Consider the following 17,622-nt stretch of genomic DNA (forward strand, 5'->3'; position numbering starts at 1 on the left):
GTGTAATTAAATTATTCCTAATTTCGCTGGGGGCCCTTTTGATCCCCATCAAGGACCCCTGGGGGTCCCCGAACCCCACTGCTTTAGACTGTATGTGTGTGTGTGTACGTATGAGTGTGTGTGTTTGTGTGTAAGAGTGTGTTTGGTGGGCGTGAAGTTGTCCTTTTTTTTTTTTATCTTGAACACTGCAAATTATAAACAATTCTCTGCCCCAAAGAGACAATAGACTGAGGCCAGCTACCAGATGAGTGACAGACAACAGAACACAGAGCACAACGTACCCCAGTTGCCTGTTGGAGGGCGGCGTTTGGGTGATGACAGACGTGGGGGAGGGCAGGGTCGGATGCAGGGGGTCATACCCGAGGTGAAGGGGGAGAGAACCCGGACGTACTATGGTTGGAGTGGGGGCAGCGTTCACCACGGGCCTCGGGGGAGTCTCCTGTTGATGAATCACAGACAAACCTCACAATGCGCTTGAAGATTACAGCCCCCCCCCCCCGCTGGAAAACTGTCACCACGCCACTGTTACATAGTATTATATACCTATGACTAACACTAACCCATCCATCCACATTCATTGCACACACATCCACATGCACACACTCACTTTAAACACTCATTTAACATTCACTTTAAACACTTAACCTGTAAGCCGTATTTCGCCTAAAGGTACATGCCTAAGTAAATGGAAGATTGCTCCACTTCTGCAAGGTCAATTTGCATGTTCTTGGTATCTAGGAACATCTAGGGACCTGGGGGTATGTATTTACAGTGTCAGAAATATTGTGTCTGTTACTAGGCTTGAGTAAATTGTGATGAAACAAAGGAGAATATAAATTATGATTCATGATTTTTGCATCTTTGATCAAAAATGTATATGGGTAGGAGAAAATGCTCACTGAGCTCATTCACCACCTTATTGAGATCATGTGTACAAAAAATCTAAGCAAATGAACCGCGGGAAGATGATTAAACAGAAGGATTTGTAGATACAGTAATTAATGATAATCGATTTTAATTATAAATTCATATTTGACCTTGAACTTGACCGTGACCTTATTATGGCCAAATCATACATCTATGGATAGGGAAAATGCTCCTCTTTCCAATGGCAGGGTTGAATCTGGATTTAGTCATTTCCTTGCGGTTTTTACGATAATTAGCATTTTCCGATAAATCGTATAAAACATCAGTAAAAATGAAAATATACACTTTGACTACTGTTTTTGATAGGGTTATGGTCTTTACTCTTGGCTACAAAAAAAATATATTTAAAAACATTGACCTCTTAACACTTTGGATGCCCAACCCGAGTTCTCGGGTTTACCCCCCGCGGGTTGAATGCCCATAACGAGAATATTAGTTTTTTCTCGTTTATTTTTTTTATTAGCAATCTGAATTCATATTTCATCAACCGAGTCTACCGTTGGTAAATCAGCCACCCCAGGCGCTCAGATGTGAAAAAGCGCCCCCTATCGTCTCCCAGATGGTAATTGACCCTTTTGGATTAGACTCAATGAAAAGGCATGAGAAAAAAATACCCGGACTCCACATTTTACTTCTCACGCATGCAGTGTTGCAGTGCTGGTATAACTCGGTATAACGGCGTTATACCTCTCTGGGCCGCGCGCTGACGGCCGCGCTGTGAGGCAATAGTATCCAGCTGCAGGACGAGAGCAGCCAAAAAAAACTGTGCATGCGCGCACGCGCGTGGAGCGTTTGACCTACTGTCAATTTGCCACTGCACCACTGCACGCATGTGACCGGAGTCGATCAGCTTAATTCTGGACCCTCAGAACAGCGGGGATTATGTGTTGTACAGTATACGCGGTGGATCAATAAAAGGATTGATTTTCGGAATGGCGATCAGGAATTGGAATAATCCATTTGGATACCATCTGATCTCAGGTAAGGAATCTATTTGACCAGTATTAGGATAATCAGACCCGTTTTCACGGAGATATAAGCTTTTTCTTTTTTTTGTGATATGGCTGTTTGACTCTAAGAGCGATCAGGAACTGAGAGAATCGATTTTCAGCGTGCGGCACTAGCGTGCACACGTACACATATACTATCGATAATCTAGCTTTTATTTGAAAACGATTCATAAATAGGCCGACAAATGACAACTGTAACTGCAGGAGTGTCATAGTGTAATTCTAGTTAGCTGCAGTGTGATGTCATAATAGAACCGGTTAGAACAGGCTAGAATGCCCTGGAACATTGTGATGTCATAATAGATCGCCCATAGTGTAAGGCCCTGGAACATTGTGATGTCATAATAGATAGCCCATAGTGTATAAATAGGGAGACCCTATAAGGTTCGTTCCTTCACTTCTCCACCATCTTCAGACAAGCCACATCGACACCAGAGCTCCATAACTGTCCTCTCATATTGCATGCAGTCAACAAGGTACGTTTGGGGCCGTAATGCGCTTGTAGTTAAGTTCATTGGGTTAACAACCACCCTTGCAACGACCGATAAATTGTATGTATGTTGTTATGGTTTGATCCGTGATTGATTGTATTTCATGTATGTTTTCACAGTTTTACGGTTCGGAATAAAGATGTTCTTTTCGAACGGAAATAAAGCCAATCAGTAAAGATCAAAGACGAGTTGCGTCATCATTGCAAGAGATGCAGTTACAACAACGTTCTAGAATATTACAGTACAGGGCGATTATCATGGAATCTTTTTTTTCTGTGAAAACTAGGGGTTTTCTAAATGCTATGAAACGGAAATGAACCGATAAAAAAACAATCTGCTTCGACAATGTTGACTGGAAATAGGTAATTGATAATGCGACGGGCAGATTAGACACATAGCCATAATTTAAAACATAGATTAGGCGATATTAATGCTAACATTGAAGTGGATGTGGACATTCAAGCACTAAATGTGGGCCCCCTGCTGGGCATTCAAAGTGTTAACATCCAAGGGCCCACATGTGGATGATTCTTTGCCGACCTCTAGTGGCTCGGGTGTGTATAATACAATATATAGATAGAATTAAAGCCCTATTTGTTGCCTGTCGATTGCCCTTTCAGGTGACAAAATCCGTTCAGCGGTTCTCGAGTTACATGCCGATATGTGAGGCGTGCCCCAAAGTACGCAAAAGTACACATTACCACCCCCGACTCCCGGGGATCTAGCTCCGTCAATCATTTGGCGATCTCGAAAATCTTTGCACAGGGTTGTAGCCAATGAGTGTGGCTTTCCAATGATACCCCATGATATGATAATTGGGGATCTATTGATCGATTTAAATTAAACATTAAAACACCTGCGGCTTATAGTCCAGTGCGGCTTATATGTACACATCATTCAATTTAGCTGCTGCGGCTTATATTCAGGTGCGCCTTATAGTCCGAAAACACTACACCATATTTTATATATTTATTAAAAAATGATACATCCATACCTCATTTTGCATTTTAAAAATGTTTGCATTTTATACCTCATTGTTTGTATATTTTGTAATGTTTGGTCTTTATTCTTTTTACTACACCATATTTTATATATTTATTAAAAAATGATACATCCATACCTCATTTTGCATTTTAAAAAAATTTGCATTTTATACCTCATTGTTTGTATATTTTGTAATGTTTGGTCTTTATTCTTTTTACTTATTCTTTTACTGTATAAAGCACATTCTCAAGGGGCCCATACGAACCAACACTACACCATATTTTATATATTTATTACAAAATGATACATCCATACCTCATTTTGCATTTTTAAAACGTTTGCATTTTATACCTCATTGTTTGTATATTTTGTAATGTTTGGTCTTTATTCTTTTTACTTATTCTTTTACTGTATAAAGCACATTCTCAAGGGGCCCATACGAACCAAGCATTTCACTGTAATGTACATGTACTTTATACGTAACAAATAAAACAGAACTTGAACTTTAGAGAGACAGGTACTGCTCCAGGGACAGACTGTATGACACCCAGCGTCCTTTAGAGAGAGACTGAGGCCATGTCCAGACTAAAACAATTTTGGTAGTTTTAGGCAAAGTATTTGATCGTTTGCACCCTTCTGCCACATGGAACTGCGTTCTGACAGCCTGAAGACGGTACTTTCTAATACCAGCTCCCAGAGTGCGCAATTCTGAAGACGCCCCCCATTGTGTCACCATCTTTACAAGCGATACGAGTCTTATCCTGAACCGATGACGCGATAGCCCACCTCTCCCTTACCCCGCATAACTATGCTCCTAAATGTGAACTATTGTCTGGATACATACACTGGGCACAGTGGGCAGGGTTTCCATTATCCGGTAATTCCAGTTTTTTTTACCAGAAGAAAATCTGTTGATATTTAAATCTCTGGTCATAATGCCCTGTGAGAATAATTAATTCTTATTCCCCCCCCCCCGTTAACAGATTGAAATCTCCCTTAATCCGCATGCAAAACCCAGCCAACAAAAAAAGAAATACCGTAATTTTCGGACTATAAGGCGCACCTGAATATAAGCCGCAGCAGCAGCTAAATTTAATGATGTGTACATATATAAACCGCACTGGACTATAAGCCGCAGGTGTTTTAATGTTTAATTACCATATGTAAGGGTTCGTGCACAGAGGGGATTGTCGGGAAAGAGATGGCTGTTTGAGGAAGCTCCCATTTATTAACATTTGTTTAAACAGTAACGGTACAAACGTTAGCTCACAGAACGATAGCCAGTTAGCCAGCGCCAGCTAGGTACTAACGCCAGCTCACAGATCGATAGCTACGTTAGTTAGCCAGCGCCAGCCAGGTACTAACGCCAGATCACAGAACGATAGCTACGTTAGTTAGCCAGCGCCAGCTAGGTACTAACGCCAGCTCACAGAACGATAGCTACGTTAGTTAGCCAGCGCCAGCTAGGTACTACTAACGCCAGCTCACAGAACGATAGCTAGTTAGCCAGCGACAGCCAGGTACCAACGCCAGCTCACAGAACGATAGCTAGTTAGCCAGCGCCAGCAAGGTACCAACGCCAGCTCACAGAACGATAGCTACGTTAGTTAGCCAGCGCCAGCTAGGTACCAAAGCCAGCTCACAGAACGATAGCCAGTTAGCCAGTGCCAGCTAGGTACCAACGCCAGCTCACAGAACGATAGCCAGTTAGCCAGCGCCAGCTAGGTACTAACGCCAGCTCACAGAACGATAGCTAGTTAGCCAGCGCCAGCCAGGTACCAACGCCAGCTCACAAAACGATAGCTAGTTAGCCAGCGTCAGCCAGGTACCAACGCCAGCTCACAGAACAATAGCCAGTTAGCCAGCGCCAGCCAGGTACTAACGCCAGCTCACAGAACGATAGCCACGTTAGTTAGCCAGCGCCAGCTCACAGAACGATAGCTAGTTAGCCAGCGCCAGCCAGGTACCAATGCCAGCTCACAGAACGATAGCTAGTTAGCCAGCGCCAGCCAGGTACCAACGCCAGCTCACAGAACGATAGCCACGTTAGTTAGCCAGCGCCAGCTAGGTACTAACACCAGCTCACAGAACGATAGCCACGTTAGTTAGCCAGCGCCAGCTAGGTACTAACACCAGCTCACAGAATGATAGCTAGTTAGCCAGTGCCAGCCAGGTACTAACGCTAGCTCACAGAACGATAGCTATTTAGCCAGCGCCAGCCAGGTACCAACGCCAGCTCACAGAACGATAGCCACGTTAGTTAGCCAGCGCCAGCCAGGTACCAACGCTAGCTCACAGAACGATAGCCAGCGCCAGCTAGGTACTAACGCAAGCTCACAGAACGATAGCCACGTTAGTTCGCCAGCGCCAGCCAGGTACCAACGCTAGCTCACAGAACGATAGCCACGTTAGTTAGCCAGCGCCAGCCAGGTACCAACACTAGCTCACAGAACAATAGCTAGTTAGCCAGCGCCAGCCAGGTACCAACGCTAGCTCACAGAACGATAGCCACGTTAGTTAGCCAGCGCCAGCCAGGTACCAACGCTAGCTCACCGAACGATAGCTAGTTAGCCAGCGCCAGCCAGGTACTAACGCCAGCTCACAGAACGATAGCCAGTTAGCCAGCACCTGCGAAATCGAATGCCAAACTGATGATATCAAGAGCTATCAGTAGCTAGATAACATTAGACAACGCCTCATGCATTAATAAGCGAAAGTGAATAGTTCGTTGACTGGGTCATTTTGTTTAATGCTTCAGTTATGTTTAAAGAGGAGCTCTGAGCTGCTCATACACTAGACTCTTGCCGTAATAGTTTGTTGACGTGGGTCTGTGAGGGGGAGGAGGGGCAAGGCGTGCACTGCTGCAGCAGATTTAGGAGTCTGATCTGACGGTCAGAGCTGAGGGAGCGCGCCCAGTTAGCTGTAAAAATCCATAGATTAGCCGCACCGTTATATAAGCTGCAGGGTCGAAAAATGGGGGGAAAAGCCGCGGCTTATAGTCAGAAAATTACAGTATATGTCTTATATGTCCAGATATGTCCTGGCTAGAAGTGTTTATTAAACACATAACACCGGGAGTTATTATTAAACAACAATGGCATGTACAGAGTAGTTGCGTGTTACAGAAGCTGAGCTTGATCGGGATGATGCAACTGTGTGATGCAATACACGATACTAGCGTCACATAGCTGGCCTTTTTCTGAAAACCCAAGTAGTAGCCAAGCACACTGTTCCATAGCATACCCCTTCAGTTGATCATGACAAATCCTCTCCTTGACGATTAAAAGCCTTGCATAATTTAGTAAATAGTATCCCCATGGATGGTGTTGAGCTGTAGCCAGCAAGCTATGCTATGCTACTAAATAGCTAACCAACTAAATACAATAGACAGTGGTATCCTGAGGTAACGTTAAACCTTAGACAACGTTTGCTAGTCGAAAGGACTGGACACAGGTACAAGTTAAACATCAATCAATTACTTTAATAAAACACAGGTAGTTTGAGCCGTGGTCTCTCTCTCTTTCTCTCCACTCCCAAACGTACTGTAGTAGGTAGTTGCGCGGTGTGTGCCTCTGGAAAACTAAATCAGCTCAAAATCACAAAACCGGACGGCACAACAACACTTCCGGTCGGGGGTTTTCAAAATAAAAAAACAGGAAAGACATTTATTTTGTAAATTTGTGGCACGCACTTATTATCTTGAGACATTTTCGTTTTTACGGAAACCCAGTGTTTCCCCTATATACATTCAGCAGCTGCGAATTAGGACCGCCGCTGCTATGAACCAGACTAATAAAAAAAAATATATATATATTTTTTGTATTTTTTTGTATTTTTTTATCCACTTTTTCTCCCCATTTTTCTATATTTTCTCCCATCCCAATTTCGTATCATCCAATTCAACCCTCCCCTGTCACAGACGCTGTTTCTTGCCTCCCACAAGCCGGCTGCAATGTGGACTAAGTCATACATAGCACAAGTCCCCTCCGGTACTTGAGGTAACAGCAGTCGCATCTTTTCACCTGCGCAGCTCAATCTCTCAGTGGCGAGGAGTAACGCGTGGGAGGCTCACGCTGCCCCCGACACTTCCTGATTCTACTGCGCAGGCGCACCAACCGACCTGTAGGAGTCGCTGTCCACAACGCCCGATCCCCACCCATCAGTTTCCCACCCCCTAATACGGCCAATGTGTATTAGTACGGACGACCAGCTAAACTGAAAGCAAATGTGGAGCGCTGGGCTCGAACTGACGAGCCCAGCGTCTCTTCGTGGTGAGCGCCTTGCCCACTACGCCACGTAGCCGCCCTATTTTTTGTATTATTATAATATATATATATATATATATATATATATATTTTTTTTTTTTATCATTTCATTTGGGCTGTGGGGGTGCTTAATGTAAAAGACTGACATGAGGAAAAGGCTGCAGGGAGAAAGCACTGCAGTCTAGTCGATTGTGTTTTGAGCACAAAGTTCATCATAGATCTAGCCTCTTTATTTTGCTCTCAAAGTGCACCAGATTGATGCATTTAACTTTAAAATGTTAAAAAAAAAAGTTCAGGGGGGCATGCCCCCCCCCCCCCCCCCCGGACCCCCATAGAGCCACAGCACCGCTGCTGATTTATTTTTTTCAGGGGAAACACTGGAAACTAAACGAAAAAGATAAAAATCGTTTTAGTCTGGACAAGGCCTGAGGTACTGCTCCAGGAACAGTCTGTATGAGACAACACCCAGCGTCCTTTAGAGAGAGACACCTTCACACAACGGGCTGAAAGCGCAGTGGACACGTGAAGACGACGGAGACGTTTATCTCATGACCGCGGCTACTTCAGTCACCAGCTCTGGAAACATAAGCAGCTGTGCTTTCTGAGAGTCACACACACACACACACAAACAGACATACAGACCACACACACACAGAACACACACAGAGTAGCTCCGCCTCCTTCTCAGTCGGTGCTGCTCTCAGTTCTCTGGGTCACTCTGGTCTCGTTGCCATGTTGTTTGTTTACTAAAGGCTGCACAGCCTCCTAGACCGATTCAGCTGACAACATGAAACACTTCACGTTTGAGGCGAACGAACGAGGAAAGGCAAAGGATTCCAGCAAGACAATACTGTACGCAAGCGGATGCTACAGAACACTGCTAAGGAAGGGTTAAATGGTAAATGGTGCATTTATATAGAAGCTTTTATCCAAAGGTTTAATTGCTTTACAATTTTGTTCCTCACATTCACCCATTCACTCACACACCGATGGCGGAGGCGACCATGCAAGGTGCCGACCTGCTCATCGGGAGCCGTTAGGGGTTAAGTGTCTTGCTCAAGGACACTTCGACACGCTGCCCGAGAGGAGCGGGAATCGAACCGGGAACCTTGCGATTGCCAGACAACCGCTCTACCTCCTGACCCACTGTCGCCCCAGGGTTGTAAGCACAACACATTTAGCGAAGCACCTAACGCTAAAGCCGATGCGCCAACCTCTCCATCATTTTGGAGAGGATGGTGACAGCTCCCATTTCAACATCACATGAAGCATAAAGATGTCTCAATAAACTGTAAGTGTATCGCCCAACAGCCATTTTTTATGCTCTCGTCTAAGCCAACGGAGCCATCAGGCCTGAGAAACCACACAGCTGAGTTTCAACTGATAGGAAAGATACATTAACTATGGTCATTACTCAATAGTAAATTAACTTAGAACATGCGGACAGCAGACATTTTTGAGAGACCTGTTTGCATATTGACTATTGCGAAGGTATTTCTTATATGAATACTCGATTAATCGATGGAATAATCTGTAGATTCCTGATAGCTGAAAACCTACATGGTAAATGTACATGTAGGTGTTGAGTATGTGTGTGGTGTTAAATTTTATCTTATTTAATTTTTTATTCTATTCTAATTTTATTTTATTTATATTATATTGGATGCTGCTATGGTCGAGGAACCACAACAAAGTGAATTTCACAGTTTATTTTGCTGTAAGGTACTGAATGATGTGACAATAAAGGAATCTGAAATCTGAAAATCTGAGTAGAACCATCTCAAGGTCCTCTGGTCTCACTACTGGACACGCCGTCAACTGTCCCTGAGAATATCATGTGACTATGAATAGTGTAGCGGTCCACTACAATAGGTTGAAATGAAGCAACTTCAAATTCAATTTGAATAATAATGATAAGACTTGACACATTATAACAACATCAAAGCATGCGTAAAATGTCTCTGCGTGTTATACAGGACTATTTTTTTTTTAAATCTTTTCCTCCTTCTTTTTCAGTTTTTTCTCCCCTCCCAATGTTAGTCGTTATGCCAATTCCCAATTCCCTTCCTGGTCGTTGCGCACTCTACCCCCTACTGTCGGTCTGGGAGGGCGGAGACTGTCGCATGCTTCCTCCGACACATGTGTACCCAGCCCACCACTTCTTTTCACCTGGCAGCGCGGACTCTCACTGAGAGAGTGTAACGTGTGGAAGGTCACACTACCTCTCTTAGATCCTTCCCTCGCTGTGCAGGCGCCCCGAACGAACTGTAGGAGTCGCTGTCCACAATGACCCAGACCCACCCACCCACCGGCTTCTCTCCCGCTGACTCTGCCAATCGAGCCAGTATGACGGCCGGCCAAGCCGGAAGCAACGCTGACAGCTGGATTTGATACCAGTGTCTCTTGCGTTGGTGATGAGCGCCATGTCCGCTGCGCCACCCAGCCGCCCTGATATAACATATTTTACTATCATGCACTTTTCCACTAAATAATCTCCCTTGCCTATATTACTACCTACTGTGCTAATATGTCTTTACTACTATGCACTCAACACTGTTTGATGAACATTGTTACTCAGCTGAAAGAGTTGTACCCTTCCTGCTGACTTGTAAGTTGTTTTGGATAAAAGAGTCATCTAAATGACAACATTTTAAAATGTAAATATGATATCCTGTTTTAGCCTGGTATTGGCCCAATATTTCAGAACCAGCACACAGCCTAGAATAAAGCACACAAACAGGTCCGGTCCCTGTCCCATGAATCACACCTTGCCTCTCCCCCTTGGCTCTTCACTGTCGTCTGACATGCTGGAGGTGGAGTCTGGACTTCCTGGAGGGGAGGAGTCAACCTGCAGAGGCCCCTCCTCCTCATCCTTGACTTCGGAAGGTGTCTGTAGAGGTGCAGCGACCTGAGAGCAGAGAGCAGAGAGACATCAGGGGTCTGGGCTCGGAACTCTTTAGCATTTACATTAGATTAAAATGTATTGTCATCATACAGCACAAGTACAGTACAATGAAAAGATGTTGGCATCTAACCAGAGTGCAAATGTAACAGTAAACTTGTACACAATATACAATGTACAAGTGATTATGGAGTATATATAAATGAGTAGTACTGAGCAATAGTGACAATGAGACGCATGTACAGTGTTATAGTAGTATTATTATATACAGTGATACAGGTATAAAAACACTATGATAGTAAGCCATACTGGCCAGCGGTATAACTAGTAAGAGTAGGTATGGAATATATACAGATACAGTATAGATGTAGTATATACAGGTATGTAAAAATGATTATATTATATTCAGACAGTTAAATATCTGATGGTTACTTATTATGAAAGAAAAATAAGTATCACAATTATCACATGCATGTTTAGCTGCGACCAGCAGCTCTATAGGTCACTCTGCCGGTCCACAAAATTCCCCACGCTCTAGCTACCTCTAGCGCTTTCGCCCTAGGAGGCTGAGATTTTGCATGGATGTCCAGTGTATGCGTGTGTTCATGCCAATTTGCTAAAAGGGGGGGGGGGCAAAAAGGCTTCTAAACTTCCGAATGGATTCAGACTTGCACAAGATTCTGTGGAAAGGTTAGTCAAGACCCAAAGAACAGCTGGTTAACTGTGCCAATTGGTAAAAAAGGGGAGTGGCCTCTGACAAAAAGGCACATAACAGATACACGTCACATGAGCAAACTTTGTGGAAAACGTGATCATGGTGCAAGGACACACACACACAGCCACACTCCCTTGTGTGTGTAAGTGTATGAACGCATGCCCACATAGATACATGCACGTACGTGGTCGCAGCCATTACAAATGTTTAGCTCGTTTCAGTATTGAATAGATTATATCTGCTTCGGTATGTAAATATCATATTACTCTTCATCATATTAGACCACATGGTAATGCAGATGTGTGAAGTAAAATTTCATCTGTAATTTTCAACTGACATTTTCAAATATTTCAGAGAGAATTTTGTGCAAAAATTCTACTTAAAGCTGCACTGTGGAAGATAACGGCACCATGTTTAAATAAAGGAGCGTAAGAGAAAACGTAGTCTTGCGTAGCCATGTCTCTCTCCACACTACGTTAGCACAGGAGAGAGGTCTGGCTGAACCTTTTATCATTCCGCTATAGGGGGGAAAAACACTCTGGCTTGTTTGTATTTCTTTAAACCAATCACAATCATCCTGGGCGGCGCCCTTGCAAAATAGTGTATCAGATAGCGGAAGGGGAGGAAACGTTGGGCAATGGTTTACTTTATATTTTATGCTCTAGAAATTAGATTGCAGAAATTAGATTGGATTTTGTGGTGCTGGTCATGCCTGAACAAATGTATGGGCAATTTCACCGTTTCATGCATCGCTGTTGGGAGGGTTGTCTCTTGTTCAGCCTAACTCTGTGATTTAGATGCTAAAGAAGCAATATTTCTTGTAAATGTACATAATATAGCTTTAATACATTTTCTCACAGCGCAGAAGACTGCTGCTGTGAGCTATAAGTCGAATTGTAGACACTTTCAAATTAATATAATAATAAAAAAAAGCGTACACCACATTGACCCCGATAAACACATTGCACTGTCCCCATCTGACAACACATTAAAACATCTGACGTCGATACAATTTTGCAAGTTTGATAAATGATATAACCTTACTGTGACATTAAACAAGAAAATAAAAAAGAAAGAATTAAAGTGTTAATTAACATTTAATCTCCCTGGGATCTTCGTCCGCTGGTCGTCCTCATGTGCTTTGCGGAACTCCTGCTCAAAGGAGCTGGCCAGCTCATTAAACAGGCCCACCTCCTCACAGTTCTTCAGAAAGCGTGTGGGCGTAGGGGTCTGGTCTGGAAGAGGGAGGGGAGGAGGGTCGTTTAGGATGATTACGGTAGAGGCAGTATCTCATCCCCGGTAATGAAAGTAGTAGTAGTAAAATCACCATACAAGCCTACACATTTGAGAGCTATAAAGCCATATCATCAGTCAACAGTGAAGGGTGAAGAGGTGCTTGAATAAACGGTAACGGCATTAACCTGCTATGATAACAGAGTCCGTTCTGGCAGGACCAAATTTCAGGGTCATTTCATGCTTGTGTTTGTGGACCGATAGATGGTCTTCATTTGTGAATCTCTGCAAAAAGGAAACGCAAGAGATGATAAGAGTTGCTAAAACTTTTAAAAATAAAATCTGTAAATATGAATAAATACATTCAGGGTGAGTATGAACCGAGTACCTCCTTTAGCTAACAGCAATTAACCCTTTCACTAGCACACTACAGATGGTTAACCCTTTCACTACCACACTACCAAAGGTTAACCATTTCACTACCACACTAGAGACGGTGTGGTAGTGAAAGGTTAACCTTCGGTAGTGTGGTAGTGAAAGGGTTAACAAGTTAGCTGTGGTCCCTGGCTGTACTATACGAGCAGAAAGTCAATTTGAAACGCTACACTTTTTGTTGTCGTTACTGAAACATCGCTCAATTCGGCTAAAGGTGTGCTTCAGTTCACGGCACTGTCAACCTTTATGAATCATAAACGCTTGTTACAATTTTACTTCATAGCGGACTTAACTGACTAGCGAGGCAGAGGCTAGTGTTTATTATAACATTCCTCAGCTAGATATAAGATGAGGGAAAACAGTTCAGTTGTATTATCATCCAGGTATCGTGTGGAGATTCATGTGAGGTTAAATGAGGCACCGGAACGTTACCTGGCCACATCCCAGGGCAGTGCAGACAAAAGGTCGATCGTCCCCCATCGCACACAGATATCCTGCAACAGAAAGAAAATAAGTGGGTATTTTTGAACCAACCCTCTTTGCTTACCGAGTGGGTGAATGAGTGAGTGACAGACTGACTTGACCGCCCCATTGTTGAAACATGCATGCGAGTGCTGTGGCTACTGACCAGACCAGAGCATCCGAGTGTTGTATCTACTGACCAGACCAGAGCATCGGAGTGTTGTAGCTACTGACTAGACCAGAGCATCCAAGTGTTGTAGATACACCAGACCAGAGTCTCCGAGTGGTGTAGCTACTGACTAGACCAGAGCATCCGAGTGTTGTATCTACTGACCAGACCAGAGCATCGGAGTGTTGTAGCTACTGACCAGACCAGAGCATCTAAGTGTTGTAGCTACTAGTACTGACCAGACCAGAGCATCGGAGTGTTGTAGCTACTGACCAGACCAGAGCATGAGTGTTGTAGCTACTAGTACTGACCAGACCAGAGCATGAGTGTTGTAGCTACTAGTACTGACCAGACCAGAGCATCCGAGTGTTGTAGCTACTGACCAGACCTGAGCATCCGAGTGTTGTAGCTACTAGTACTGACCAGACCAGAGCATCCGAGTGTTGTAGCTACTGACCAGACCTGAGCATCCGAGTGGTGTAGCTACTAGTACTGACCAGACCAGAGCATCCGAGTGTTGTAGCTACTAACCAGACCAGAGCATCCGAGTGTTGTAGCTACTAACCAGACCTGAGCATCCAAGTGTTGTAGCTACTAACCAGACCTGAGCATCCAAGTGTTGTAGCTACTAACCAGACCTGAGCATCCAAGTGTTGTAGCTACTAACCAGACCTGAGCATCCAAGTGTTGTAGCTACTAACCAGACCTGAGCATCCAAGTGTTGTAGCTACTAACCAGACCTGAGCATCCAAGTGTTGTAGCTACTAACCAGACCTGAGCATCCGAGTGTTGTAGCTACTGACCAGACCAGAGCATCAGTGTTGTACTAGCTACTGACCAGATTAGAGCATCCGAGTGTTGTAGCTACTAGTACTAACCAGACCTGAGCATCCGAGTGTTGTAGCTACTGACCAGACCTGAGCATCCGAGTGTTGTAGCTACTGACCAGACCAGAGCATCAGTGTTGTAGCTACTAACCAGACCAGAGCATCCGAGTGTTGTAGCTACTGACCAGACCTGAGCATCCGAGTGTTGTAGCTACTGACCAGACCTGAGCATCCGAGTGTTGTAGCTACTGACCAGACCAGAGCATCAGTGTTGTACTAGCTACTGACCAGATTAGAGCATCTGAGTGTTGTAGCTACTGACCAGACCAGAGCATCTGAGTAGCAGGAGCTGCACAAACTCGTGACAACAGCATATTTTGTATAAGAGGACTGCATGAACAAAACGCAAACTTTGGTTGAGGCAAAATAAAGCAAGATGCATGTAATGTTAAGTTAGCACAGAGGTGTTGTGCATTTCTGACAGTAGCTAATGCTACATTCACTCTGCATCGTCTGAGACTTGGAGTACCATGAGTTGCTTGCATTTCATCATCGATTCCATTGGTTTGTTTCTCTTTACAGTTTTCATTAATTAACGTGTATTTGACGCCGTTTACTCTCCCTTATTACTATTGATTGAACCTTTCCTAGGCCATGGAAATAACACATTGGGATTTTGAATTTGGGTGGTGTTCCCCTTTAAGCTCGTAAAGAGTTATTACTGGTGGGGGGAATATAATAGTCTTCAAATAAACACGTTGTGTTATAAACTTGTAGACATTTTTTTTACATAAGAAAAAGCTCTAAAACCACAATAATATTTATTGAGAAGTCACTTAGCCGACACCAAAGACTTTGTGTTAACGTGTACGGGTGTATTGCACCTTAATGACAAAAGAAAGCTACACCACTGAAAGGGCAGATGAATTTGAAATGCATTCATTTCAGTTATTGAATGGACTTCACTCGTGAAGGTAGATGAGACTGAGATATGTCAAGCTGATTTTATTTATGTTCTGGTCTTGTTTGTAGCAGTGTGAACTATGGACATATTTACACACAGTGTACAGAACAGTAGAAAGACTAAATCTAAATATAGAGTTGAAGACCCTTTTTAGTACACAAACCATGCCTCAACTTGTCTCAAGGCTTACCTAAAGGCTTCAATAATGTGTTTGTTTGATTGATTGAAAACTGTATTAACAGATTGCAGAATGGGTACAGTACAGTTCAATACATACAATTGTTAAGCGGATGAAGACCAGAGAAAGACTTTCGTCTTGTTTACATCAGGGTCCCCCATTTTCAATTCATCATAACATATATGACATACACGACATACAGATAGACAGTACTGCTACATCTATACATTTATGACATACCAGATTTGGAAATACAGTACCGTTTGTGATACAAAAAAAGAGTCCAGAAAAGAGAGTATATACATTTGACGTAGAAACTACATTCGTCTTGTTTACATCAGGGTCCCCCATTTTCAATTCATCATAACATATATGACATACAGATAGACAGTACTGCTACATCTATACATTTATGACATACCAGATTTGGAAATACAGTACTGTTTATGATACAAAAAGAGTCCAGAAAAGAGAGTATATACATTTGACGTAGAAACTGTACATTGGAGGAGGTGTCTCCTCCTCTTCATTTTAATGTCACATATCGCCTAAGCCTTAGGAAGTGGATTTCACATCAGGGCATTGCTTGCTGGCTAATGTTATATTGACACATGGCCAGCAGCATCAAATGAAATTAAACACGGCTACCTTGTTAGTTAATATTAGCTGCTATTAAAAACACAACAACTGGGCACCTGCTGTGGCCTGCCAAATAGCTGCACGAACATGGGACTAGAAGAGTACCCTGGTGGGTCATATAGCAAGCAACTGTACTGCTAGTAAAGCTGAGTGATCAGGTAGCAGACAGGCCGCAGCACCAGAGACTGTCATCATGTATTCGCAGTCTTTAGGTCGGATCTCGGTAGGGCACCTGATACAACTAGCCTAACGTTAGTTAGGGGCCCCACTAAGCTAACGTACACAAGCGACGTGACTTGTTTAACTAGAATGTAATAGCTAGCTAACGTCAGGCTATCCTTAGTGTTGCTAATGTTATCTAACGTACTGCAGCTAGCAGCTCTTGGGTTAACTAGTACTAGCTTATGACTCTGTTGGTCACATCAGAAATGCGACGGGCCTCATGCTAACGTGAAGCATAGTGTTGTATGTTACACTAGCTGACAACACCCAAGTCACTTTTAAAATGATGACAACCAGGCCATCACACTTGTCTGGCAAACATGTATATCGTTGCAGCTAATATGGGTCTTGCGAGGCGAACATGTAGGGGAAACTGGCGACTATAACAACGTAACTTTAGCTAGATAAGCTAGCCTGTTGGGCTGCTTGCACAAACATGAGCGTTCAGCAGGAGCGCGCAAGGTGGCTAACTAACGAGCTAACGCTAGCTAGCTGATGTTAGCTAACGCGCAAGAAAGACCTGCTACTGCTGGAGCCATCGAGCCAGGGAGGGGAACGTTAGCATAATAGTTAGCTTAGCTAGATCGTTGTGTGACAAAGGACACGCTCTTGGGCCCACGAAAAATAAACGTTCAAAGCTGTCACCTTGAAAGTTAAATGGACTCAAATGTTTACAAACTCACCCGACGTTTGACCAACTACCTCTCTCCCCTTCTCCCTGCTTCAGACGGCGGTGGGGCTGTCTGGGTCGGTGTTGACACTCTGCCACTGCCATTAGGGAACTCTCGCGAGAGATGAATACTGTTGATGTCTTACGTAACAGGATTGCTGGCTGGGTGGGAAACGTAAATACCACACTTGATGATAAATTCTTAATTTTAAACTAAGATTATAAAATGTCTGCCTTTGCAAGGAAATGTGTTTATACCGGAAGTATACAATACTGTTGTGTTGAACGTCTGAGAGAAATCATCTGAGCAGTCTTGTAATTCCTGTAAACCTGTGCTTGCAACAATTACATAATATCTATGTGTCTATAACACACCAGATGGCATCTCCAATCTCTTGACAAATCCTCTCTAGAACCACTCTGGACTATTGGTGTACTGAGCCACGTGAACAAGAGTGCAAGTTCGCCTTCACCATTTATGCCTTCAAAGATATTTTGTCTCACATTTGACCTTTACTGAGGTATATCG

General features: G+C 43.6%; 1 protein-coding gene across 4 annotated transcripts in view; it reads right to left on the minus strand.

Annotated features, from left to right (window-relative positions):
- The window catches only part of LOC311230985 (cyclic AMP-dependent transcription factor ATF-7-like), a 33,759-nt gene extending 16,575 nt beyond the window's left edge, over window positions 1-17,184 (minus strand). For 3 of the 4 annotated variants that reach the window (XM_084317447.1, XM_084317445.1, XM_084317448.1), the window contains exons 1-6: window positions 17,107-17,184; window positions 13,395-13,456; window positions 12,716-12,812; window positions 12,390-12,529; window positions 10,445-10,585; window positions 282-439 (exon numbers count right to left, since the gene is read on the minus strand). In XM_084317447.1, coding sequence (XP_084173573.1) covers window positions 282-439; window positions 10,445-10,585; window positions 12,390-12,529; window positions 12,716-12,812; window positions 13,395-13,442 — 584 coding nt within the window. In that variant the 5' untranslated portion in view covers window positions 13,443-13,456; window positions 17,107-17,184. The remainder of the gene's footprint in view (window positions 1-281; window positions 440-10,444; window positions 10,586-12,389; window positions 12,530-12,715; window positions 12,813-13,394; window positions 13,457-17,106) is intronic. The other variant, XM_084317446.1, reaches the window with a different exon arrangement.
- Window positions 17,185-17,622: the final 438 nt, after the last annotated feature.

Source organism: Notolepis coatsorum, assembly GCF_963971535.1.
Source record: "Notolepis coatsorum genome assembly, chromosome: 6".
Classification (NCBI taxonomy): domain Eukaryota; kingdom Metazoa; phylum Chordata; class Actinopteri; order Aulopiformes; family Paralepididae; genus Notolepis; species Notolepis coatsorum.